Source organism: Bufo bufo, chromosome 5 (genome assembly GCF_905171765.1).
Source record: "Bufo bufo chromosome 5, aBufBuf1.1, whole genome shotgun sequence".
NCBI classification, from domain to species: domain Eukaryota; kingdom Metazoa; phylum Chordata; class Amphibia; order Anura; family Bufonidae; genus Bufo; species Bufo bufo.
The window spans coordinates 58,314,046-58,339,635 of record NC_053393.1 but is presented as its reverse complement, the minus strand read 5'-3'; the positions used below and the strand labels follow the sequence as shown (position 1 = coordinate 58,339,635).

At 40.8% G+C, this 25,590-nt stretch overlaps 1 protein-coding gene across 1 annotated transcript in view; it reads left to right on the top strand.

Moving 5' to 3' along the window:
* The window catches only part of CSMD3 (CUB and Sushi multiple domains 3), a 1,177,406-nt gene that overhangs the window by 847,917 nt on the left and 303,899 nt on the right, over window positions 1-25,590 (top strand). Inside the window, exons 36-39 of the mRNA XM_040431881.1 lie at window positions 6,888-7,006; window positions 8,766-8,835; window positions 11,833-11,949; window positions 13,526-13,735. Of these exons, the coding sequence (XP_040287815.1) occupies window positions 6,888-7,006; window positions 8,766-8,835; window positions 11,833-11,949; window positions 13,526-13,735 (516 nt within the window). The remainder of the gene's footprint in view (window positions 1-6,887; window positions 7,007-8,765; window positions 8,836-11,832; window positions 11,950-13,525; window positions 13,736-25,590) is intronic.

The window sequence follows — 25,590 nt, the reverse complement described above, 5'->3', positions numbered from 1 at the left end:
CTGTATGGTATGGAGACAGGGATGTCAAGCGGTAACAATAGAACCCAACTGCGTTCCAGAATTATGCAGCTGGTCCTGGTACCTCAGCTGATAACAGGGATATAAATGCTGATAGCTGGACTCTAGTAATTTGTATGAATTCAATTAGTATTACCTACAAACAGAGAAAGGCATTTGTCAATGTCAGTGTCCATACAAAATTCCATTACTTTCAAATAAAAGCATTTCTGTAGCAAATAGGATTTCGGTTTAGTTTAACTGTTTCCAGGAAGAGCATCTATATATTGTACCACTTTGCTCACTTTGTGTCCTTCAACTGGAATTTTGATATTGTAAATTCTATATATCACTTCCTCTAGGGTGAGGTTGGGGAGTGCCACCCAGGATGGAACATTGACAGCCAAGAACCACTGTTTAGGAGGTGGGCTGGGGGGCCAATGCTATAGATGGGACAGTGAAACAAAGAAAATAAAAATTCATGCATACAGTCGTGGCCAAAAGTTTTGAGAATGACACAAATATTAGTTTTCACAAAGTTTGCTGCTAAACTGCTTTTAGATCTTTGTTTCAGTTGTTTCTGTGATGTAGTGAAATATAATTACACGCACTTCATACGTTTCAAAGGCTTTTATCGACAATTACATGACATTTATGCAAAGAGTCAGTATTTGCAGTGTTGGCCCTTCTTTTTCAGGACCTCTGCAATTCGACTGGGCATGCTCTCAATCAACTTCTGGGCCAATTCCTGACTGATAGCAACCCATTCTTTCATAATCACTTCTTGGAGTTTGTCAGAATTAGTGGGTTTTTGTTTGTCCACCCGCCTCTTGAGGATTGACCACAAGTTCTCAATGGGATTAAGATCTGGGGAGTTTCCAGGCCATGGACCCAAAATGTCAACGTTTTGGTCCCCCGAGCCACTTAGTTATCACTTTTGCCTTATGGCACGGTGCTCCATCGTGCTGGAAAATGCATTGTTCTTCACCAAACTGTTGTTGGATTGTTGGAAGAAGTTGCTGTTGGAGGGTGTTTTGGTACCATTCTTTATTCATGGCTGTGTTTCTGGGCAAAATTGTGAGTGAGCCCACTCCCTTGGATGAGAAGCAACCCCACACATGAATGGTCTCAGGATGCTTTACTGTTGGCATGACACAGGACTGATGGTAGCGCTCACCCTTTCTTCTCCAAACAATCGGAAAGAGGCTTCATCTGAGAATATGACTTTGTCCCAGTCCTCAGCAGTCCATTCACCATACTTTCAGCAGAAGATCAATCTGTCCCTGATGTTTTTTTTGGAGAGAAATGGCTTCTTTGCTGCCCTTCTTGACACCAGGCCATCTTCCAAAAGTCTTCGCCTCACTGTGCGTGCAGATGCGCTCACATCTGCCTGCTGCCATTCCTGAGCAAGCTCTGCACTAGTGGCACTCCGTTCCCACAGCTGAATCCTCTTTAAGAGACGATCCTGGCGCTTGCTGGACTTTCTTGGACGCCCTGAAGCGTTCTTAACAAGAATTGAACCTCTTTCCTTGAAGTTCTTGATGATCCTATAAATTGTTGATTGAGGTGCAATCTTAGTAGCCACAATATCCTTGCCTGTGAAGCCATTTTTATGCAACGCAATGATGGCTGCACGCGTTTCTTTGCAGGTCACCATGGTTAACAATGGAAGAACAATGATTTCAACCATCACCCTCCTTTTAACATGTCAAGTCTGCCATTTTAACCCAATCAGCCTGACATAATGATCTCCAGCCTTGTGCTCGTCAACATTCTCACCTGAGTTAACAAGACGATTACTGAAATGATCTCAGCAGGTCCTTTAATGACAGCAATGAAATGCAGTGGAAAGGTTTTTTTGGGATTAAGTTAATTTTCATGGCAAAGAAGGACTATGCAATTCATCTGACCACTCTTCATAACATTCTGGAGTATATGCAAATTGCTATTATAAAAACTTAAGCAGCAACTTTTCCAATTTCCAATATTTATCTAATTCTCAAAACTTTTGGCCACGACTGTACACATACATGCTGCCAAGGGCATACGCAGATCTCATTGAACCCCATAGCAAAACTTAGTATGAGTCCCCCTGCCTCATCCAATATCGAAGTACACGTGCAGCAGACATTCCCAGGCAATACAAAGCTCAATGCCCCATATTTATGACAAGGATATGTTTTTATTTAATTAAATTTTAAAAAAAGTTATTAAAAATGTCAAGCTTCACCTCACTTAGTCTATCTGACTTCTATGTCAGAAAAATAGAATATGAAAATTATAGATTCACACTGAAGGCATCAAAACTATGAATTAACACATGTGGAATTATATACATAACAAACAAGTGTGAAACAACTGAAAATATGTCATATTCTAGGTTCTTCAAAGTAGCCACCTTTTGCTTTGATTACTGCTTTGCACACTCTTGGCATTCTCTTGATGAGCTTCAAGAGGTAGTCCCCTGAAATGGTTTTCAGGTTTAATAAGTGGGATTTCTTGCCTTATAAATGGGGTTGGGACCATCAGTTGCGTTGAGGCGAAGTCAGGTGGATACACAGCTGATAGTCCTACTGAATAGACTGTTAGAATTGGTATTATGGCAAGAAAAAAGCAGCTAAGTAAAGAAAAACGAGTGGCCATCATTACTTTAAGAAATAAAGGTCAGTCAGTCAGCCGAAAAATTGGGAAAACTTTAAAAGTAAGGGCTATTTGACCATGAAGGAGAGTGATGGGGTGCTGGGCCAGATGACCTGGCCTCCACAGTCACCGGACCTGAACCCAATTGAGATGGTTTGGGGTGAGCTAGACCGCAGAGTGAAGGCAAAAGGGCCAACAAGTGCTAAGCATTAGTGATGAGCGGCAGGTGCCATATTCGATTTCGACGAAATTCGCTAATATTCGATAGAATATTCGTTTTATATTTGTCGAAATCGAAATATTCGTCATTATTCTTGTTATCGCAATTAATATGCGATTTAAATAATCGCGTATTGCAATTTTAACTTAAAGGCTACTCTCCTATTGAAATAGCAATGCGATTAATTCAAGTTATAATAATCGAATTTCGATTTTAACTTAGCACTGCTATATTCCATATTTGTTAATTCTGGCTTAATATGGAATATAGCAGTGCTAAGTTAAAATCGAAATTCGATTATTATAACTTGAATTAATCGAATTGTGATTTCAACTTGGATCTGGTTTACTATGGTTAGCTTGGTAGAATTAGCGAATATGACGAATGTATTCGTCATATTCCACAATACGAATATAACGAATGTATTCATCAACTTCGCTAATTCTAGCAATCATATAGGAAAGTTTACTATAGAGACAGCTAAGTTTAATTCGTTATGCGATTATATGACTGCTTTTTAAAAAAAAAAAAATAGAATAATTATAATACCTGATAATTATTATAATTATTCTATTTATAAAAAAAAAGCTAAGTAATATAATCGCATAGCGAATTAAACTTAGCTGTCTCTATAGTAAACTTTCCTATATGATTGCTAGAATTAGCGAAGTTGATGAATAGGTAGCTAAAACGAAGATGCAGAATACTTTGTTATCTTCGTTTTGTGGAATATGACGAATACATTCGTCATATTCGCTAATTCTACCAAGCCAACCATAGTAAACCATGTCCAAGTTGAAATCGCAATTCGATTAATTCAAATATAGCAGTGCTAAGTTAAAATCGAAATTCGATTATTATAACTTGAAATAATCGAATTGCGATTTTTCACGTAATTCTCAAATCCGACAGTACATTCTAGTATATGGAGACGTTCCCATAGTGATGGGGACGCTCCATGAGCACTGAAGTCGGCAGAAGCGGCAACGGGCACTGACTGGAGCAGCCAGGAAGCCAGGAATCCAAAGGACAGGTAAGAACAACTTTATGGAAATGGGAAAGAATAAAATATAACAATAAAAAAAAAATATATATATATTCGAAATATCGAATTTATATCCCTATATTCAAAATATTCGCGAATTAGCGAAGTGCCGATATTCGCGAAAAAAATTCGATATTCGAATATTCGCGCTCAACACTACTAAGCATCTCTGGGAACTCCTTCAAGACTGTTGGAAGACCATTTCAGGGGACTACCTCTTGAAGCTCATCAAGAGAATGCCAAGAGTGTGCAAAGCAGTAATCAAAGCAAAAGGTGGCTACTTTGAAGAACCTAGAATATGACATATTTTCAGTTGTTTCACACTTGTTTGTTATGTATATAATTCCACATGTGTGAATTCATAGTTCTGATGCCTTCATAGTCATGAAAATAAAGAAAACTCTTTGAATGAGAAGGTGTGTCCAAACTTTTGGTCTGTACTGTACATTCACTAGATAAAATTTTAACTGACCTTTCTTTAGCATCTGTCCTTGTTGCAGAGAGGGATCCCATGGACCTCCCTTCCTCTCTCTTTGTCCTCCGCTCCCCTTCTTCTTTCACAGTCTGCAGCCTAGAGGAGTGCGGTGGTTGCTGTTAGTTTCAGAGTCCATTGGTGGTTCACTAACAGTAGGTGGCAGCTTTACAATGTGATGCGGCAACTTACTGGTCTAAAAAATGATATCTAGAAAAGAGGAGAGAAAATTATTACTGTTATCACATTGCTGCCCATGTTGCACCCCTCCCCCTCTGGACACCCTTGGTTTCTTTCCTCACTGTACCTGGCATTGTCGAAGAAGGACTAGATTGTTCTATTTCCAGGAGCATGGTTATTGATGGTTCAGATGTAGCAGTGACATACGAATCAAAGTTCCTGAGGGTCCTAAAGCCCCCACTTTCAGATTAAAAGACTCTACCAGTACCTCAAGCCCTGACACATTTGGCTACTTATTCATACGCAGATGAAAAGATAGTGTATTAAGGTTAGAAGAATGTGTCTTTTAAACAATATTGTACCTTTTAATATTTAAATCAGCTAAAAACAACAAACCTACCCCCAATTTCCACAATGCCTTCCACAGCACTCCATCCCCCTACATCTCCTCCCTCATTTTTGTCTACCATCCTTCCAGGGCTCTACGCTCTGCAAATAATTTATGACTGACATTCACCATAATCTGAACCTCTCACTCTGGTATTTAAGACTTCTTCAGACCTGCACCTGTTCTCTGGAATGCCCTACCCCGAGCAATTAGGTTAATTCCCAATATTCACAGTTTCGGCACTCCCTAAAAACACATCTTTTTAGGTTAGCTTATCTCATCCCCTAGTCTTTTTTCACCCCCCCCCCCCATTATCATTTTTCTGAACATGAGATATTGTTAAATATCCACATCCTATGCACTCAGAAGCACTACAGATATTGGCTGGTGACCGGCTCATGCAGCTTTATATGTGCTCCTCTATTGTGTTAAGATGGCCAGACCATTGTGCAAAAACTGCACTTATTACCTTTTGTGTCGCCCCTATCGCCTCATAGATTGTCAGCTCTTACGAGCAGGGCCCTCATTTTTCTTGTTTTAATTGTTGACCTGTTTCCTGCTATGTTTTTTATGACTGTTTGTACATGAACCCCTGAATGTAAAGCGCTGCAGAATATGTTGGCGCTATATAAATAAAGATTATTATTAAAGGTTGTTGGATATCAAGAATGTGGCAGGTACCTTGGTTCATTTGATTCAAATTGTTGCTCAAGAATTAAGTTTTTGTTTGTGAATTCAGATGTTGTAAAGAGGCTCTTGCCATCTGGCACTACCCATGTGGCAATGTTAACTAAGGACTGCAGAGTAATCATAATGCACAAAGGAGGCAATTAAAAGATTTTTCCAGTTCATATAATGGTATTCAGCTCAGGCACCATTTCTCTGCTACTGGTCACTGAGGGCCAACAGTTCCTGGCAATATTGTGCCACATGTGATCTGGCATTATGTTACTGTTGCAGCCAACCGCTAGCTGCATTATGCTGCTTATCAGTAGGATTTAGTGGGGAACTCTATTGAATGTCAAAGGTGGAAAAGAACCCTTTGAAGAAAAAACTCTGCCTTGTTATATTTGTATATGTGCTTTAAGTTTTTTTTCCCAGGAGTTTGATATAGATAACCTATCCTCAAGATAGATCACCAGTATCTGATTTGTGGAGGAACTGACTCCCATCACCCATGCCGATTAGCTGTTTGAAAAGGCTGCGGCGCTCCACTGGAGGCTGCATCCTCTTCCTAGGACAGTGACATCACAATTATTGGTCACATGGCCGAGGCGCAGCTTAGTCCCATTCAAGTAAATAGGGCTGAGCTGGAATCTAATGGATGGCACTGTGCTTGGAAAGCTGACAGGAGGCTGCAGTGCTCACCCGAGCGCCACTACCTCTTCAAACAGCTGATCGGCAGAGCTGCTGGACCCCCACTGAACAGATACTGATGACTTATCCTGGTCATCAGTATTAAACACTCGGACAATCCCTTTGACACACACTATATTGAGAAGAAAACTAGATATCTGTTTTCATGAAGCAAAGTTTTTTATATATGTTTTTTAGATCCTATATAGGCTTGAAAAACCTTAAGAGGTTCTCTCAGATATTTATATTGATAGCCTATCCTCTGGTCTCAAATTGTGGAGTAATAGTAAATGAAACATGAGCTTTTGTAATATATTTTAGAGTAAATAATTGGGAGAGGAAAATTCAAGGCAGCACTCCTAGTATAGTTGGTTGGGTGCCAGCGGCGGCAACACCTTACCAAGGTGTACAAAGTAGGGAAAAGAAAGACACCGCAGCACGTTCGTTGAAGTGAAAAAAGTAGGACCCTTTATTCACCTGTGCGACGTTTCAGTCCGCTTACTGGGACCATTTTCAAGCAATGTAAAGCAGAGTAAATAATTGACAATATAAATGTGAATGCTCAGTAGTTTTCATATTTATTTTTCAGGAATTGGTCTCGACTCATGTCCAGAGCCTCTGATGCCAAGTAATGGGATAAAAGTTGGTGACAGATACATGGTTGGGGATGTCCTGTCTTTTCACTGTGATCAAGGATACTCTCTCCAGGTATTGCCATTCATTTCCCTTTCCCTTTTCTGCTATTATAGCATGTCCAATAAACAGTAAGACTAAAGAGAGATTTATAGAGGTTATTCCCAACATGGATGTTCATATCCCTAAAATTAACATTTTTGTAGATTAGTAATTATTATACCCATCTCATTTGCTTTTAGGAGTAGTAGCCATTCTTAGAAACATATTGTTATCTACTGAAATTGCTCCTTGTAGTTATAAAGAAAATCTCATAAAATCTTAATATTTTCCACTTCAAAGACCTACTTAAAAACGTTCAGTAATGTTAGCTATCCTTCTGATACTGTCCATAAATGATGTCTCCAAGGAGACTTCCCAACCCTATCATTAGAGCAGGCTAAACTTGTAACAATCTACAAGAGGACCCATCACAACGCTCAACCCAGAAAATTAGTAAATAGTTGTTTTCCATAAAATTACAATTCTGGAACATCTTTTCTCTACATTGTGATCTTCTTTTATACCTCCTTGAAATTTAGGAATACTGTTCCCCTTGTAAATAGAGTATTTCCTAACACACTGTATGGCTGAGGCTATATAGCCACTATGGTAGTGGCACAAGCAGTGTAATCAAAAAACACGAGGTATCTCAGCCCGCGTCACAGCTAATGAAATTAAAGGGCTTCTGTCAGCAGTTTTGTACCTATAAAACTGGCTGACCTGTTGCATTTGTGCTTGGCAGCTGAAGGCATCTGTGTTGGTCCCATGTTCATAAACATAGTGCTGAGAAAAGTGATGTTTTAAAATATGCAAATTGAACTCTGGAGTCAACAGGGGTATTGCCGTTACACCTATAGGCTCAGATTTCTCTACAACTGCTGTTCCCTAATGCACTTTGATTGACAGGACCAGGCAGTGAAAACATCATAATACCTGGCCCTGTCAATCAAAGTGCAGAGGGAGTGGCAGTTGCAGAGAGAGCAGAGCTTCTAGGTGTAATGGCAATGCCCCTGTTGCTCTTAGAGGTTCATTTGCAAATTTAAAAACTTTACTTTTCCCATGAACATGGGACCAACACAGATGTCTTCAGCTGCCAATCACACATGCAACAGGTCAGCCAGTTTCATAGGTAAAAATCTGCTGACAGATGCCGTTTAATCCTGCAGGGTTCACTTTCATTAGCTGCAGTGTAGACTGTACTACACTGCAGTCTCAGAGCCATGCAGCCTCAGCCTAGTGGTGGGGTGGCACAGTGCAAAATTGTCCTTCCCTAAAACGAAATTACTGTTATCTATACCCGAATATGTGTAACAATCAAATAATAATTATCATCCAAATTCTGGAAATAAATTCAGTACTAATTGGTTCCTCATATATGTTGTAATGATCTTTAAAGGGATTGTTCAGTTAAAGCCAATAGAGTGGGGTCCTGCATTAAGAGCCTACATCAATTAGAGTGGAGAACAGCCATAAAAGAATATGCTCTGGAGCTCGGCACCGGGATTGGTATATCCTGGGATATGTGTTTTTCTTTTTACCTTTGGGGAGGAAGGTGGATTCTGACAATTAAAGATTACTCAAAGCAGACAACTCTTTCGACAAGCCTTCTTAGGATTGCTAGTAATATCATAACCAGATTCGGCAACAGGGGAACCACTAGGTATGAAGGGTTGATAGGACAAGGCAATGTATCTATATCTGATGTAGCTCTTGCAACTCAGCACATTTTAAAATTTCAGAGGCTTACTATGTGTATTGGTGCTAAATTCTATATTTCCTGCATTTCCCACAGGGACATTCTCACATCACATGTATGCCTGGCCCAGTAAGAAGATGGAACTATCCAATTCCAATATGCATTGGTAAGTTCTCTAAAAATGCCAAAATTTTCATCGAATTTAGGTGCAAGTCAGTAAAATGGGGTAGATTGTGCCAAATGTATCAAAAGGTGGAAATGCCATAACATAGTCGACGCATATGCTATGTTATTAGGCACGTTGGACACATTTTTCATCCTCTTGCCATCTCATATTTGGTGGATACATACACCAACAATAGGGCTCATTTCTTTCATTAATATAGCGCATTTTACACCTTTGTGAGATAATATATTTAGGACACACTTAAACATAAATTTCTGTCTGTTGTCTGTCTGTTCTTTATGCACAGCCAAACGACTGAACCAATCTGCACCAATTTTGGCACATATTGTAGGGACATATAGGTAGCATTCATGAAATATTTCCAAATAATATATTAGCCAATAGGAGCTTACAGCTTCTCTCATATCCTAACACATAGTCACATGAATCTTATTTTTCAATAGAAGCCCGCAGTTTCTTCAGTCTTGACATACATAGTTACACCAGGTTTCCATAACAACTCAGACATTTTTCTTCACAGTTATAGGTCATTTATAAGCGGGATGGGTGCTATGGAGGTCACTGTTAATAGGGCAGGCTCCTGTGGAGGTCAAAGTTAAGGGGCGGAGCCCTGTGTAGGTCACAGTTAAAGGGTGCGGACCACTGTGATGGTCAACATTAAGAGATAGGGTACTGTGGAGGTCAATGTTAAGGAGGTGGGGTGCTGTAGAGGTCACTATTAAGGTGACAGACACTGTGAAGTTCACAGTTAAGGTGGTATGGTACTGTGGAGGTCAATAATAAGTGGGAGAGGTGCAGTAGAGGACATTGTTAAGGGGCGGGTACTGTGAAAGTCACTGTAAAGGGGGCGAGCCACTGTGCATGTCATTGATAAGAAGGTAGGGCACTGTAGAGATTACTTTTAAGGGGGTAAGGAATTGTGGGGTGACTATTAAGTAGGTCACTTTTAAGGGGCAGGCCACTGTGTAGGTCATTGTAAAGGGGGCGGTGTACTTTGGAGGTCACTTTAAAGGGCTGCTATGAAGGTCAAAGTTAAGGGGGTGGGCTGCTATGGAGTTCAATGTTAAGGAGCAGAGTGCTGTGGAGGGTCAGTGTTTCTCACGACCATGGTCATGGTCTTGACTCTCATTTGGCAGTATAGCAGCCTGAGCTAATTGCTAGGCAGCTTGCTGTCAAGTGCATGTGGTTGCACCTGGCAACCTGTATTTGTAGGTGTGCACTTTGTATGTTTGGTGTGCACAGGATTTTAGTTATGTGTGCATTTCCCCTTTAAGTGACACTTACCTTCTTTGGTGTTGGAAGGGTTAATTCCTTTCCTAGTATGTCTGTGTGGGTGTGGATACTTGGGTTATTTAGCCTCTGCTGGAAGCCTGTAGCTGAGGGGTACTCCAGGCATGTTATGCTGGAATCATCCTCCTGGTATCCTGATGCCATCTTTCCAGTGAGGTCCACCCTTGTGGTCATAAAACTAATGTATTGATGTTATGCTTATGTTTGTGTGGAGTCTCACCTTATTGCAGTTATGGATCTGGTTTCCTATGTGAGTTATGTTGTGTGCTGTGTCCTTTTGTGTTTTGTGTGGATAACAGCTATTGAGCACGGGTTCCAGTCAGTGTGTCTGTGGCAGGTAGGTGTGGAAGTGGTTTCACTCGCCTGCCATATCCATATGCTGTTGATGTTCCCCTTTCCTTGCAGCTTGGCCAGGGAGACTCCTGTTCCTCCGTGTCTAGGAGGAACAGGTTGTCTTACCCTGCTCCTAGTCCAGGGATCTCTTGAGGGCTAGTAGGGACTCGAGGTTACTGAGTATGAGCCCTCCTACCATATGGGTTGGCTCATACAGTTAGGAGTCAGGGTCAGAGTTAGGGACGCTTTAGGAGGTTACCTGCTCCCTAATTCTGTTGTTCAGGCCTAGCAGCTTCCTTATCCTTAACATCGCACGGATGAGGGCTTCCCCCACTCTTATCCGTGACAGTGTTAAGGGGACGGGCTACAGTGGAGAACACTGATATGGGGGTTGAGAGCTCTGATGTTCACAGTTAAGGAGGCCACTGTTAAAGGGGTGGGCTGCTGTACATGTCAAATTTAAGGGAGCTCACTATTAAGGGGGAGGGGCACTGTCGGGGTCTATATTATGGGGAACACTACGGATACAAATAAAAACTACAGTTTGTTAAAAAAAACATATACAGCTCTATAGACTGAAAAAAGATTATGGCTGTCAGAAAATGTCTATGCAAAAAAAAGTTTTTTTAAGAAGTACAAATAATACAAGTTTAATATCACTGCAATTGTATTGCACTGCAGAATAAGGACATCATGTAATTTTTAGCGCACAGAGAATACTATAATGTCAAAACCTAAAAACCTTGGCAGAATTGTGGCTTTTTTCAATTTTACCCATTAAAAATGCTTGCTGTCCTGCAAAAAATAAGCCCTCATATAGCAAATGGAAAAATAAAAAGTTATGGCTTTTCGAATGTGGGGAGGAAAAATAAAAAATGCAAAAATTTTAATAGACCACGTCTTTAAGAGGGCATGGCTCTGTGGAGGTCACTGTTAAGAGAGCAGGTCACAGTTAAGGGGTTGTGGCGCTGCGAGGTCACTGTTAAGGGGGGGAAGTCACTGTTAAGAGGGTGGGATGCTGTAGAGGTCACTCTTAAGGGGGCTGTCAAGGTCACTGTTAAGGTGAACACTGTGGATATCTTTCACCCACACACACAAACATTAAATGAAATAGACAAAGTACATCTGTGCAAAGTCAAGTCATTCTGCTAGTTTTCTGTAAGTTGGATGGACAGTAGTACTCTTGCAATATCTCCATAAAATGGAAAATAAGGTAGGTCCATTATTTCTCTTGGTAGACAATGAGTGTTCATGGTCAATTTGCGGTCTTCAATCTTACAGTGCTGTACTTATCACACTGACCAACTCTTGGACTTTTGAAATTATTGACAATTGGTTATTGATCCCTTTTAGCACAGTGTGGTGGAGCGATGAATGACTTCAGCGGTGTGATACTAAGCCCTGGATTTCCAGGAAACTACCCAAGTAGTTTGGATTGCACATGGACAATCAAACTGCCTATTGGTTTTGGTAAGTAAATCAACTGCTATTGTTGGGTCGTAAATGAGAATTCATAGAATAGGGCTGTATTTCCACTGGATGATGATGAGCTGGCTAGCAAACAGCATATCTATTATTTCACATAAATAGCCCCTGTCAGCTTGATCAAACCTAGTAAATGAGGCATACAGGTCTCTTTTGAAATTTGAACCTGAGAACCAATATATAGAGGGCAGAATATTACTTCCAGGCTATAGACCTAACATATTGAGAATAGTGGTTTTCTATGCTTAGAAAGCTAATACATATTACTGGTTTATTCACAGGCACAATGTACGCTTATGTTTAATATATAGACAAAATAAAGGTATCATTGTGATCAGCATGATAAACCCTAATAGGCAGTATTCCTGTTTTAATAGGGTTGATCATGCAGACAGAGGCTTATTAATACATTAAGGTTAAAATAAAATAAAATAAAATAATTTAAAGGGGAGTAGTTTCATACTGATGATATGTCCTTAGGATGGTTCATCAATATCAGATCTTTGGTAATCTGACTCCCAGCAGTCCCGCTGAAGAGCTGTTTAAAAAAGGTAATGGTACTTGTGCAAACACTATGTCCAGTTCAAAATTTCTTGCACAACCTCTTTAATCTAAAGAGCAAAATTTTTGTTGCAAGACAAAGTATGTGAACCCTTTGGAATGATATGGATTTCTGTACAAATTGGTCATAAAATGTAATCTGATCTTCATCTAAGTCACAACAATAGACAATCACAGTCTGCTTAAACTAATAACACACAAAGAATTAAATGTTACCATATTTTTATATCGCCAAATAAAAAAATTTAAAAAATCGGCTCTGCGACTAATTACTTCGCCATGAAGCACATTTCTTTGTAATTAGTGGGTGCAATGCCAGGAAGCGACAATTGTGCCGCCCCCGTCATTGTACCCCTCAGATGCTGCGTTCATAGCTGACTGCGGCATCTGATAGGAATAAAACAGTGTAAAATAAAAAAATATATAATAAATATAATACCTGATCCATTTGCTCACGATGGGTTGGCCGCCACCATCTTGCTTGAAGGTCTGGCTCGAAATCTTGCATGGCCCAAGATTACATGATCACACCGCCATCACGTTACTGTGCATGGGATTTTGGCCAAGATCTTCAAGCAAGATGGCGGCAGCCGTCACTAGCAAAAGGATCAGTATTATTTATTTTTTATTTTTTACGCTATTTCAAGTTAAATTAATTCACTACCACAAAGCACGAAGAATTTCGACTTCGTGGCAAAGCAAATTTATCCTGAAATTGGGATCAAAATCCACTTTGTGAGCTTTGATTCACTCATCACTAGTGACCACAGTGGTAAAGATTTATAATTTTACAATTAAAAAAATTATTCTTCTCTTGGCGGAATATATAGTGAATTTTTAATACTGTATTTCCTAGTTCCAGCTTTCTCCTCCAGGCAGTAGGACACGGTCCGTGAAAACAGCAGAAGCACAATAAACAGCTGGAAGTGTGTTTTTTACATCTGCTGTTTTAATTAAATGTATCGTTAGGTAATGCAATGTATGTGATTTATCTTATCAGGTGTGCATCTGCAATTTGTCAATTTCTCCACTGAAACAATACACGACTACCTGGAGGTGCGGAGCGGACCTGCAGACACTGGCTCGGTAATTGGCAGGTTAAGTGGACCTCAGGTCCCTGCTTCACTGTTCAGCACTACTCATGAGACCAGCTTGTATTTCCATAGTGATTATTCTCAGAACAAACAGGGATTTCACATCATTTATCAAGGTAAGCAACGCACTTTGCTATTCTAATGCAATCAATAAAAAAGTTTTTAAGATGTGCATTTAGTAACTTTGTGCTCAGTTGGTACATCTATTTATAAACCGGCTATAAGTCTGACAGCCGGCTATAAGTCTGACAGCCAAAGTGCTTGGGGATTTTTTTGAGTAGATAAAGAAGAGAGAAGCAGATCTATCTGTGTTCATAGTGAAATAAAAAGTTTCATCTGAGCTAGCAAAGAAGTGGTAAGAAACAAGCAGCAGTCTAAAAAATCGAGGTGTGCGCTTGACCCAAGTGGAACACACACAAATATAAACCGATCATCTATAACATACAAAAACACTGAGAGATGAAGAGAATAACATTTATTATCTTCTGGAGCTTTTAAAGAGATGAGATATATTTGGCAGCGAGTGAGTTGTCAGTTCTTGAAATTGGTGTGTTGAAAGCAGGAAATATCGCAAGTGAAGAGATTTAAACAATATCGACAAGGACCAAATGCTAATTACTAGATTACTAGATCAGAGCATCTCCAAATGAGCAGGTCTTGAGAAGTGTTGCCAGTGGATAATACTATAAGTGGTCCAAGATAGGACAACTGATGAACGAGCAACAGGTCCACGGCCACCCAAGGCTCATTGATGAGCTTGGGGACTAAAAAGTAGCCCATGTATTTTGATGCCAACGTTAAACATATAACACTGGGCATCTTCAGAGATCTTATGGAATTCATGCCTTGACAAGTCAGAGCTATTTTGGTGGCACAAGGGTACCTTACACAATGTTAGGCAGGTAGTCCTGTCTTCAAAACTGTATACTTGCTCAGTAAAACATTAGTTCATTATGCGAACAGATCCTCCTCCTTACCAGTGCTGCAAAGTGAAGTGAACAAGCTGGTGTACAACATCACCTATGTTGGCCCATTAGTAGTCATCAGCACTGTCCCTGGAGTCAGTCAATGATGACTACATTCCCATATGTTTTACATGCAACAAAAGTCTGAGGTTATGGCAATCATAATTGCTATGAAAAAAATCTATAAATATAATTTGGCAGGGCTGAATATACATCCTGTGATGAAGTAGTGAAAAACATGCTTATTTCAGTGTCTGTCGCTCATGAGCTAATATAAGGTGGTTGCAGAGAACTTGCCATATAATTATTATAAGCCGTTCCGGAGGAAAGTCATGGCTGCATGAGAGGACCCATGGTTATTCATGAAGTACTGCTCTCTACCTTCTGATGATTGTCACTAGAGATGAGCGAAGTTTTAGAAAATTCTATTTGGCTACTTCACTGAATTTCACAATAAAAACTTGCTTTGTGACGAAGCGCATTTTTTTGTAAGTAGTGGGTGTAATGACAGGGAGCTCCGTTAGCGCCAGCCCCCATCATTGTACCCCTCTCATGCCGCGTTTATACATGATCGTGGCATCTGATTGTAAAAACTGTGTAAAATGAACATAAAAAAAAATTATATCAAACTTTCCGCCTCTATTTTCTTGCGACTGGCCGCCACCGCCTCCTTGCTTGAAGATCTGGCGCGAAATCGCGCGGCGTGAGATTACGTCATCAGGTCAGCCAGCGTGGTGACGTCATACGTCACAGTGCACAGAATTTCCACCAAGATCTTCAATCAAGATGGCGACGGAGGAGGTAAGTATGATTTTTTTTGTTTTTTACACTATTTCAGGTTAAATCGATTCGCTACCATGAAGCGCAAGGAAATTCAGCTTCACGGTGAATCGAATTTATCCTGAAATTTGGATTGAATTCCACTTTGGTTGATTCGATTCGTTCATCTCTAATTGTCACCTGCTTAGGAGATAAATGTCAATCCGGATCTCATGAAAAACCCTGACTCTTCTCAGGTAGCCTGTGACTCTTCTTTGGAATGAGCTGTGATGATTATATGACAAGTTCTCAGCAACAACCTAATATTATCTCATGGGTGATAGACACCTGAAATCACGGTATCTGTCATTACTTGTCCCCAATAAGAGCAGCATGAAGGTGACAGGTTTCCTTTAATTGCCAGCTGCCAGCTGATGCTAGAATAAAATTTGTGGATTGAAATCCATACATTGAATGTGATCTATTTCCGTTTTTTTCCCATCTGAGAATGATTGTGTGAAGTAGGGTGAGGCTCGGTGGGACATGGCATACGCTCAGTTGTGCCTTGTGTTGACATCAGCCCTGTCCATTGTTCCTACTGAACAGCATTATCACAAATATAATTACTCTAAGCACTTAATGTACATTATCATCATTATTATTTCTAGGACCATACTGAGAAGTATTACATATTATATAGGCAAATAATCACTCCTCCTGAACGAAGACTAAAAACTAACTATCTAAAGCCACCTTTAGGTAGTAACCCTGTAAGTCAATGCCCAACCAATTACCAGCCTAGAAACATGATAAGTCTTAGTTTCACGACTCTTTAAAAGGAACCTATCACTTATTATAGAGCAGGAGGAGTTCAGCTGATTGATATGTAGTTTTTATAGGAACAGATTCAGTAAAATTTGTGTTGTTCATTTAAGGCCTCTTGCACACGACCGTATGCCCTTCCGAGACATACAATCCGTGAGCGGGCCATATGTCCCGGAGCGGCATTGATCGTGTGCACGGGCCGCCGGCTGGACTATTGTCCTGCACTCATAAGATCATATGAGTGCAGGACAATAGTCCCGTGGATACCCCGACGTCCACAGCGTCATTGTACTCTATGGTGCTGTGTGCTCCCGTGCGCACGATCAATGCCGCTCCGGGACATATGGCCCGCTCACAGACCGCATGTTTCGGAGGGCATATGGTCGTGTGCAAGAGGCCTAAATCTCTGCTTTTTCTGAGCTCAGTAGTCATGTGGGCAGTCCTATCAGTGACTAACAACTATCCCTGTATGCTTAGTCATGCATAGCTAATGGTCAATAACTGGGTAGGACTGCCCACATGACTCCAAAGCAATAAAAAGAGTAGAGATTTAGGCTACTTTCACACTTGTGTTTGGTGCGGATCTGTCATGGATCTGCACAGATGGATCCGTTCAGATAATACAACCATCTGCATCTGTTCAGAACGGATCCATTTCTACTATCTTTAACATAGCCAAGAGGGATCCGTCTTGAACACCATTGAAAGTCAATGAAGGACGGATCTGTTTTCTATTGTGCCAGATTGTGTCATAGAAAACGGATCCGTCCCTATTGACTTAAATTGTGTGTCAGAGGGTGAGAAACCATCGACTCCTATGTCTAATGTATGCAACAAAAAAGATAAAGTGAAGTCTCAAAGGAAGCAGCTGTTGCTGGGTGATTCAATCATAAGAAGTGTGGAGCTTAAAGAAAATGGTTTTGTGAGATGTCTCCCTGGGGCTACTGCTAGAAGAGATAGAAGATGTATTATTAATATTGTTAAGCAAGCAAAGCAGGAAGGGGACGTGGATGTTCTTGTCCATCTAGGGACAAATGACCTGGCTTGCAATGAAGTGTCAGAGGTGAAAAAATCTTTTATCACACTTGGTAATGATGTACAGGATTTTGCATCCACCATTTCATTTTCTGAAGTTCTGCCTGTGCATAATGTTCAGAATGATAGGCAGAGGCGCATAAAGGAGTTCAACATATGGCTTGGTAAATGGTGTCAAGAGCAAGGATTTGGCTTTGTTTCTCATGATAGCTCTACTTGGAATAGAAAGGAACTGTACAAAAAAGATGGCTTGCATCTTTCTCTCAAAGGAACAAATGTACTTAGTGAACAACTCCAAGAATTTGCGAAAGAGTATTTAAACTAGTAAGGGGGGGCAAAAGAGTGAAAATAAAAGAGTCCAATTGCCCCCCGAAACAATGCCAGAACAGGTCAGAAGCACAGAGGTTAAGAAATGATAAGCTCAGAGTCCTGTCTACAAATGCTCGCAGTTTAGGTAAAAAAATCAATGAACTTGGGTCAATAATGGCATCTGAGAATGTAGATTTAGTGGCTGTTACGGAGACATGGTTTAATGAAAGAAACGACTGGGACATAACCATACCAGGGTACTCTTTATACAGAAGAGACAGAGAAGGCAAGAAAGGAGGAGGAGTGGCCCTGTATGTGAAAGATAGCATTAAATCTAACCTAATACAAGTTGGTGAGGCCAACATAGAGTCAGTTTGGGTTACGTTGCAGTTTGCTAACCATGCAGTAACTCGTGTAGGTGTGATATATAGACCACCTGGTCAAGTTAAAGAACTAGATGATCTACTAGTTGAAGAAATAGCTAAAATGACAATAAAAGGAGAAGTTATCATTATGGGAGATTTCAATCTTCCAGATATAAACTGGAAAACCAAAATAGCAAGTTCTACCAGGAGTACAGATATTCTAAATTCCCTACTGGGGTTATCTCTACAACAAGTGGTTGAGGAGCCAACCCGGAGGGAGGCCATTTTGGATTTGGTATTCACAAACGAGGATTCGGTATATGATGTCATTGTAGGCGAAACCTTGGGATCTAGTGATCACCAGTCAGTGTGGTTTAATATAAGAACTGTGAAAGAGTCCCACCACACAAAAACAAAAGTTTTAGATTTTAGAAAAACAGACTTTTCAAAAATGAAATTAGTCATAAATGAGTCCTTATCAGACTGGAACGGATTACATGGAGTCCAGGAGAAATGGGACTACTTAAAAGGTGCATTATTGAAGGCAACAGAAAATTGCATTAGACTTGTCAGTAAAAGCAAAAAAAGGAGGAGACCACTGTGGTACTCAGCAGAAGTGGCCCAAATCATTAAAATAAAAAGCTAGCATTTTGTAATTATAAAAAAACCCAGAGCAATGAAGATAAGGAAATCTACAAGATTAGGCAGAGAGAGGCCAAGCAAGTTATAAGAACTTCTAAAGCGCAGGCAGAAGAAAAACTAGCTCAGTCTATGAAAAAAGGGGATAAGACATTCTTCAGATATATAAATGAAAAAAGGAAATTAAAACAAGGAATAACTAAATTAAAAACAAAGGACGGAAGGTATGTAGAAGAGAATAAAGGGCTAGCCGACTGCCTTAATGAATACTTCTGTTCAGTTTTTACAAAAGAAAAAGGAGAAGGACCTCCACTAGAAAGAATGACTAATAAATCGTTTGATGCATGTATCTTTACAGAGGAAGATGTTCTAAGTTTGCTGTCTAAGGTGAAGACAAATAAGTCACAGGGGCCTGATGAGATACACCCAAAATTATTAAAAGAGCTTAGTGGTGAGCTGGCAAAACCGTTAACAGATTTATTTAACCAATCATTAGTAACAGGAGTCGTCCCGGAAGATTGGAAATTGGCAAATGTCATGCCCATTCACAAGAAAGGTAGTAGGGAGGAATCGAGCAACTATAGACCAGTGAGTCTGACATCAATAGTAGGCAAATTAATGGAAACCCTATTAAAGGATAGGATTGTGGAACATCTAAAATCCCATGGATTGCAAGATGAAAAACAACATGGGTTTACTTCAGGGAGATCATGTCAAACAAATCTTATAGATTTTTTTGACTGGGTGAATAAAATAATAGACGGTGGAGGTGCAGTAGACATCGCATATCTAGATTTTAGTAAGGCTTTTGACACTGTCCCACATAGAAGACTTATCAATAAACTGCAGTCATTGAGCATGGACTCCCATATTGTTGAGTGGATTAGGCAGTGGCTGAGTGACAGACAACAGAGGGTTGTAGTCAATGGAGAACATTCAAAACAAGGTCATGTTACCAGTGGGGTTCCACAGGGATCTGTACTGGGACCGATTTTGTTTAATATCTTCATAAGTGATATTGCAAAAGGCCTCGCTGGTAAGGTTTGTCTTTTTGCTGATGACACAAAGATATGTAACAGGGTTGATGTTCCTGGAGGGAAACGCCAAATGGAAAAGGATTTAGGAAAACTAGAAGAATGGTCAGAACTCTGGAAACTGAAATTTAATGTAGATAAGTGCAAGATAATGCACCTGGGGCGTAAAAACCCAAGGGCAGAATATAGAATATTTGACACAGTCCTGACCTCAGTATCTGAGGAAAGGGATTTAGGAGTAATTATTTCAGAAGACTTAAAGGTGGGAAGACAATGTAATAGAGCAGCACGAAATGCCAGCAGAATGCTTGGATGTATAGGGAGAGGTATAAGCAGTAGAAAGAGTGAAGTGCTTATGCCGCTGTACAGAACACTGGTGAGACCTCACTTGGAGTATTGTGCGCAGTACTGGAGGCCATATCTCCAGAAGGATATAGATACTCTAGAGAGAGTTCAGAGAAGAGCTACTAAACTAGTACATGGATTGCAGGATAAAACTTACCAGGAAAGGTTAAAGGACCTTAATATGTATAGCTTGGAAGAAAGAAGAGACAGAGGGGATATGATAGAAACTTTTAAATACATAAAGGGAATCAACTCGGTAAAGGAGGAGAGCATATTTAAAAGAAGAAAAACTACCACAAGAGGACACAGTTTTAAATTAGAGGGGCAAAGGTTTAAAAGTAATATAAGGAAGTATTACTTTACTGAGAGAGTAGTGGATGCATGGAATAGCCTTCCTGCAGAAGTGGTAGCTGCAAATACAGTGAAGAGGTTTAAGCATGCATGGGATAGGCATAAGGCCATCCTTCATATAAGATAGGGCCGGGGGCTATCCATAGTATTCAGTATATTGGGCAGACTAGATGGGCCAAATGGTTCTTATCTGCCGACACATTCTATGTTTCTATGTTTCTATGTCAGAACGAATCTGTATGGCTCAGTTTCGACAGACGGACACCAAAACGCTGCAAGCAGTGTTGTGGTGTCCGCCTCCAAAGCGGAATGGAGGCTGAACGGAGGCAAACTGATGCATTCTGAGCGGATCCTTTTACATTCAGAATGCATTAGGGCAAAACTGATCTGTTTTGGACCGCTTCTGAGAGAGCCCTGAACGGATCTCACAAAACTCCAGTGTGAAAGTCGCCTTAAATAAAAGGCACAATTTTTACTGAATATTTTTCTATAAAGCTTTATATATCAATCAGCTGAGCTCCTCCTGCTCTACCTGCAAATTGCACTGCATTTTCATGGTGACAAGTTCCCATTATTGGGTGTGACATTGACGTACAGGATAATTTACTGTAGATGCATTTAGAAAGACAGCTTTCCTCCTTCTGAAAGAGAGTTCATTTGCTTAGCTTTTCCCAGGGAACATTAACTGCATGAGTTCCTACCCCAGAAAGTGATCCCTTGTAAAAGACTCAGTACCTTCCTCCAGAAAAGGGAAAACTCAGTGGTCCTGGTAGCTGTGAAAATACCATTATGAACAAGATATCAGCATGTGTGGATCCCAGTGGACAGACTACTGCCTTAAGGTTGAAAAGAAACCTGAAGTGTTAATATACCGGTTGACTAGTCATCATATAACGCGTTCAGCATGATATTCCCTCATCTCTGTCGTGAGAACTAGTTGGTTGCTTGTGTTTGTCTAAGTAATATTCACCTGTGAATATAACTATGCCATCAATCGTGTTGTCTCAGAAAACATGCTCTTAGACATTTGCTCATGCATTGTCACATCCGAGTGAAGACATTTGGGTATGACATGAAGATGTACATTGCCTATGACAGCTTGACATTTCCCCAAATGAACTGCTGAAATGTCTAAGCTACTACAGGCATCCTGTAATTTACTCTAAATACAAGACAGTTAAAAGCTTTTCTAGAGAAGTAGCTTTCCCAGACTTCCTCTCTAAAAAAGCATTCTCTAAAAAAAAAAAAAAGTAAAGACTATAAACTCAAATTGTTGTTCCTTCAATGGACAAGAGTGTAGAACATATATGGAATCCCCACTTCATAGACGTTCACTTTTAGATGGCTGAGCAATGACATCAGCATCAGCATTAATGAATCTCTGCACAGGCGCTGAGCTGTCACTGAAGATATTAAGTACGGTACATGCAGAGATAGAAGAGATTCTACTAGAGATAGGAAAATTTCCCAAAATTCATTTTGGGAATTTGGGATAGATTCCAAAATGCCCGTATGGCCCATAAAAGTTGTATATGACACTTTAAGGTATCCTAGGACTATATCCAACCTCTACCAAACTCTTTGATTCCAAGACATCATTAGTAATTTCAAAGTGACAGTGACCTATGGCTATGGACAAACGGATGAGAGACGGTGGTAACAAACAGCCTGTTTGAAATTTTCCAAAAATTATCTCTTTTTGGTGACATGATTTCTTCTCTGTCTTTTGATATGTAAAATGGTGGTCATTTTTAACAGTTCGTAAAGGACGAATCACAAACGTTTTGGATCTACAGAAGCTAGAATTTCTGGGGAAATTCATAACAAATATGATTAATGTAAACTCTTGAGATTTTCTGATCTCTGGATTCCACTGCCTGTATCCGCACCTGTACAGAAGTAGATACAGCTAGGGACAGAAAAGGGTCATATGAGTAAACGAATGACAACAGCTAACACCACTCCACTTACTCTGGATGTTCTTGTGAGTTAGTTGCACTTTAAAAGCTTCCAAATTATGTGGGTGTATTTCTTATTTGAATAATTAGTAGGCATAGGTATATATGCCTTTTTAAGACCCCTGAGGAAGCCAGCATTTGCTGGAGATATGCATGGAGCAGGATAGCCATACATATCTTTCATGGACATTTGATGCAACATAATGGTCATATTCTCTGATGTTTGATATTGGATGTGATGTTTTATTGCATTATTAACATATACAATATATATGGGTATTTTTAAATTATCTTGCACCTATGGTTGTTCTTATTGTTGAACTGAAGGTAGGTTTTTATGTAGGGGTGGATTTGGGTCCCTCATAAGGTTTTACATTGTGTACAGTATTTTAACTTTACTTGTGGCTTTAATAAAGATTGTTATATTTTTGGATATTGGATGTGCGATTTTGTCCTTTTTGTTTTGCTATATATTATTGTTTCTATGGGCTATTAAGGATACATTTATACAGCTGTTCTTAGAACAAAATGTAGTCAATATGGCTATTCACATGGACGTTTTTTAACAGCAAGTGAATAGTGGCTGTCAAAAATAGACCCTATAGGACCATTTTTAACGACCATTAGGCAAGAGTACATCTGGACATTAGGAGTTAAAAAGGCCCTATGATAGGTCATGCAGCATCAAGAGAAGAATGATTGCCTCTGCGCATGCAAATCGATGAGGTTAGCAATTATTCATTTTTTTGGCTTAAAAAAACTCATTATTTCAGCTGAAAACCACTATTGTTTACTGGGGGGGAGCACTTGAGGGTGACATTATTACTGCTGGCGATCACAATAGGGGACAATATTACTAGACATGAATACATTTTTCTAAAATGTGATTTGGCTGGTTAGCCGAATTTTTCAAAAAAATTGGTTCGATTTGAATTTATTTGCGTTGAATCGTGTTAAAAAAAGGCTATTTTCTGGCTGCAGAGAGCCTTTATAGTGGTGTAGAACACTGTGCCTTGCAGTAACACGCATAGGGAGTCTGCTGTGGTAGTAAAATAATACTGTTAGTCAGTATGACATGCAGATGACAGGCTTCGCTCTTAGAATCACTGCACACTTCACTTATTTGGGCAGTCGTGGGGCCAAAACTGACCAAATAACTCAAGTATGAACTCAGCCTAACAGGTCGATGTTATCGCCAAGAAGAAGCACACTCCTTTTACACCGTCAGCAGCTGATTCCACATAGATGTCTACAGAACCAGTTCTGTTACACGCTTATACAAGTAGAGCCCCCCGACAGAGTGGAGAGGGTATCAGCAGTAAGTTTGTGTTAATGTCACTGATTATTTTGCCCTTCCTCTGATCAGTCAGAATTATAACCCCCAAAAAACGGATCCTGTCTGTTGAGTATCCACCTTCACTCGGTCAGCATTTGGTCAGTAATCCATCAATATTGCTAAAGCCCAAAAAACAGGAGTGGATCCAAAACAGAGATGACACTTGAATAAAATATTTGCATGTCTTCTGTGTTTTGTACTCACTCCAGCTTTTGGCTACCAAATCATAAGCCAATTCTGATAGGACCATACAGGCCATACAGCTGCTACACAGACAGGATCTGTTGTGTATCTCATTTTTCATTCCTTCTGACAGATCAGAAGAAGGGTCAAATAAATGATGATGTCATCCAGGCCAAAAAGGCAAAATAGTGACCCAGTCATGAAGTGGGGAGGGTGGGAACAGCATGAGAAGTCCACAGAGTGACCTATGACATAGTGGTGAGGTGAAAGCAGCATGAGGAGACCACAGAATGGCCCAATGACAGAGTCTGGAGGTGGTAGAATCATCAGGAAGAGGCCACAGAGTGGCACATTGACAGTATGAAGATAGCAGCAGCATCAGGAGGCCACAGAGTGGCACAATTACAGAGTGTGGAGGTGGCAGCATCATCAGGAGGCCACAGAGTGGCACAATGACAGCGTGGAGGTGGCAACAATAGCATCAGGAGACCAGAGAGTGGCAAGGTGACATAGTGTGGAGGTGACAGCAGCATCAGGAGACCACAAAGTGGCAAGGTGACATAGTCTAGAGGTGGCAGCAGCATCAGGAGACCACAGAGTGACAAGGTGATATAGTGTGGAGGTGACAGCAGCATCAGGAGACCACAGAGTGACCCGGTGACAGAGTGGGGAGGTGGCAGCAGCATCAGGAGACCACAGAGTGGCAAGGTAACATAGTGAGGGGGTGACAGCAGCATCAGGAGACCAAAGAGTGACAGAGTGGGGAGGTGGGTGGCAATACAAGTACCAGCTGAAGATGGTGGGTGAAAGAAGGAGCCCTTGGCATCAGATGTGTGGCATCAGGTGGGTGGCAGCATCAGAAAAGTAGCTGAGGCAGGTAGCCAGAAGAAACCGGTCTCTTTTGTCAAAGTGTGGCACCAAGAATGATCTAGTCTGATGCATCATGCATTGGTGGGTGAAAATCCTGGCTGATCCATGCTTGATTCATCTTGACAAAGGTCAGTCTCTTCACATTTTGGTGGACAGGCGAGTTCTTCTTGGGGTAACTATGGCCCTCGCCGCACTAAACACCCACTCTGATGCCACACTACTGGCCGGACAGGACATCTTTTCTAGTGCAAACTCTGCTATTTGCAGCCACAAATCCAGTTTGGCTGCCCAGTAGTTCAACGGATCTTCAATGTGGGGTGGCAGGGTACTGTCCAAGTATGCCACCACCTTCTGGTTCAGGTCCTGCTGCAGGTCTAGTTGCTGCTGCTGGTGAGTAGTTTCTTCACTAGGCGGGTGAAGAAAGCTGCTCATCAGTTACTCTAGACTTAAGTTGCTTCTGATGAAGCTTGAACTGCTCCTACCCCCCCCCGGCACAGCAGCCATGGCAAAGGAACGTGAGCACAGAGGGCCACTCGGTCAGACCTGTGAGAGAATGGACGATGGTGCAGATAGACAGCGACCAACTGACTACATAGGATGTCTCTATAGTAGTTCAGTTTGTCCTTCCTCTCAGCGGGTGTAAAAAAGGCCACTATTTTGGACCGGTAGCGAGGGTCCAACAAGGTGGAGAGCCAGAAGTCCCCCCTCTGCCGAATGGTGACAATTCGGCTATCACTACACAAGCAAGTGAGCATGCATCGGGCCATTTGTGCAAGTGACTCGGATGGGACTCCCTGCCTCCATCTCCACTGCATAATGCCACAGTGTGTCTGGGTCCTCTACCTCGTCTTCCTCATCACCCTGTAGCTCCTCTGGCTGCTCCTGTTCCTCCTCTCCTGTCACCTGTGTGTAAAAACCACCCATTTCTCTACACATTGCTTGTGCTCCAAAGTCCTCATTCTCCTTCAGTTCAGCCCCCACAGGGCTCATGTGGCCA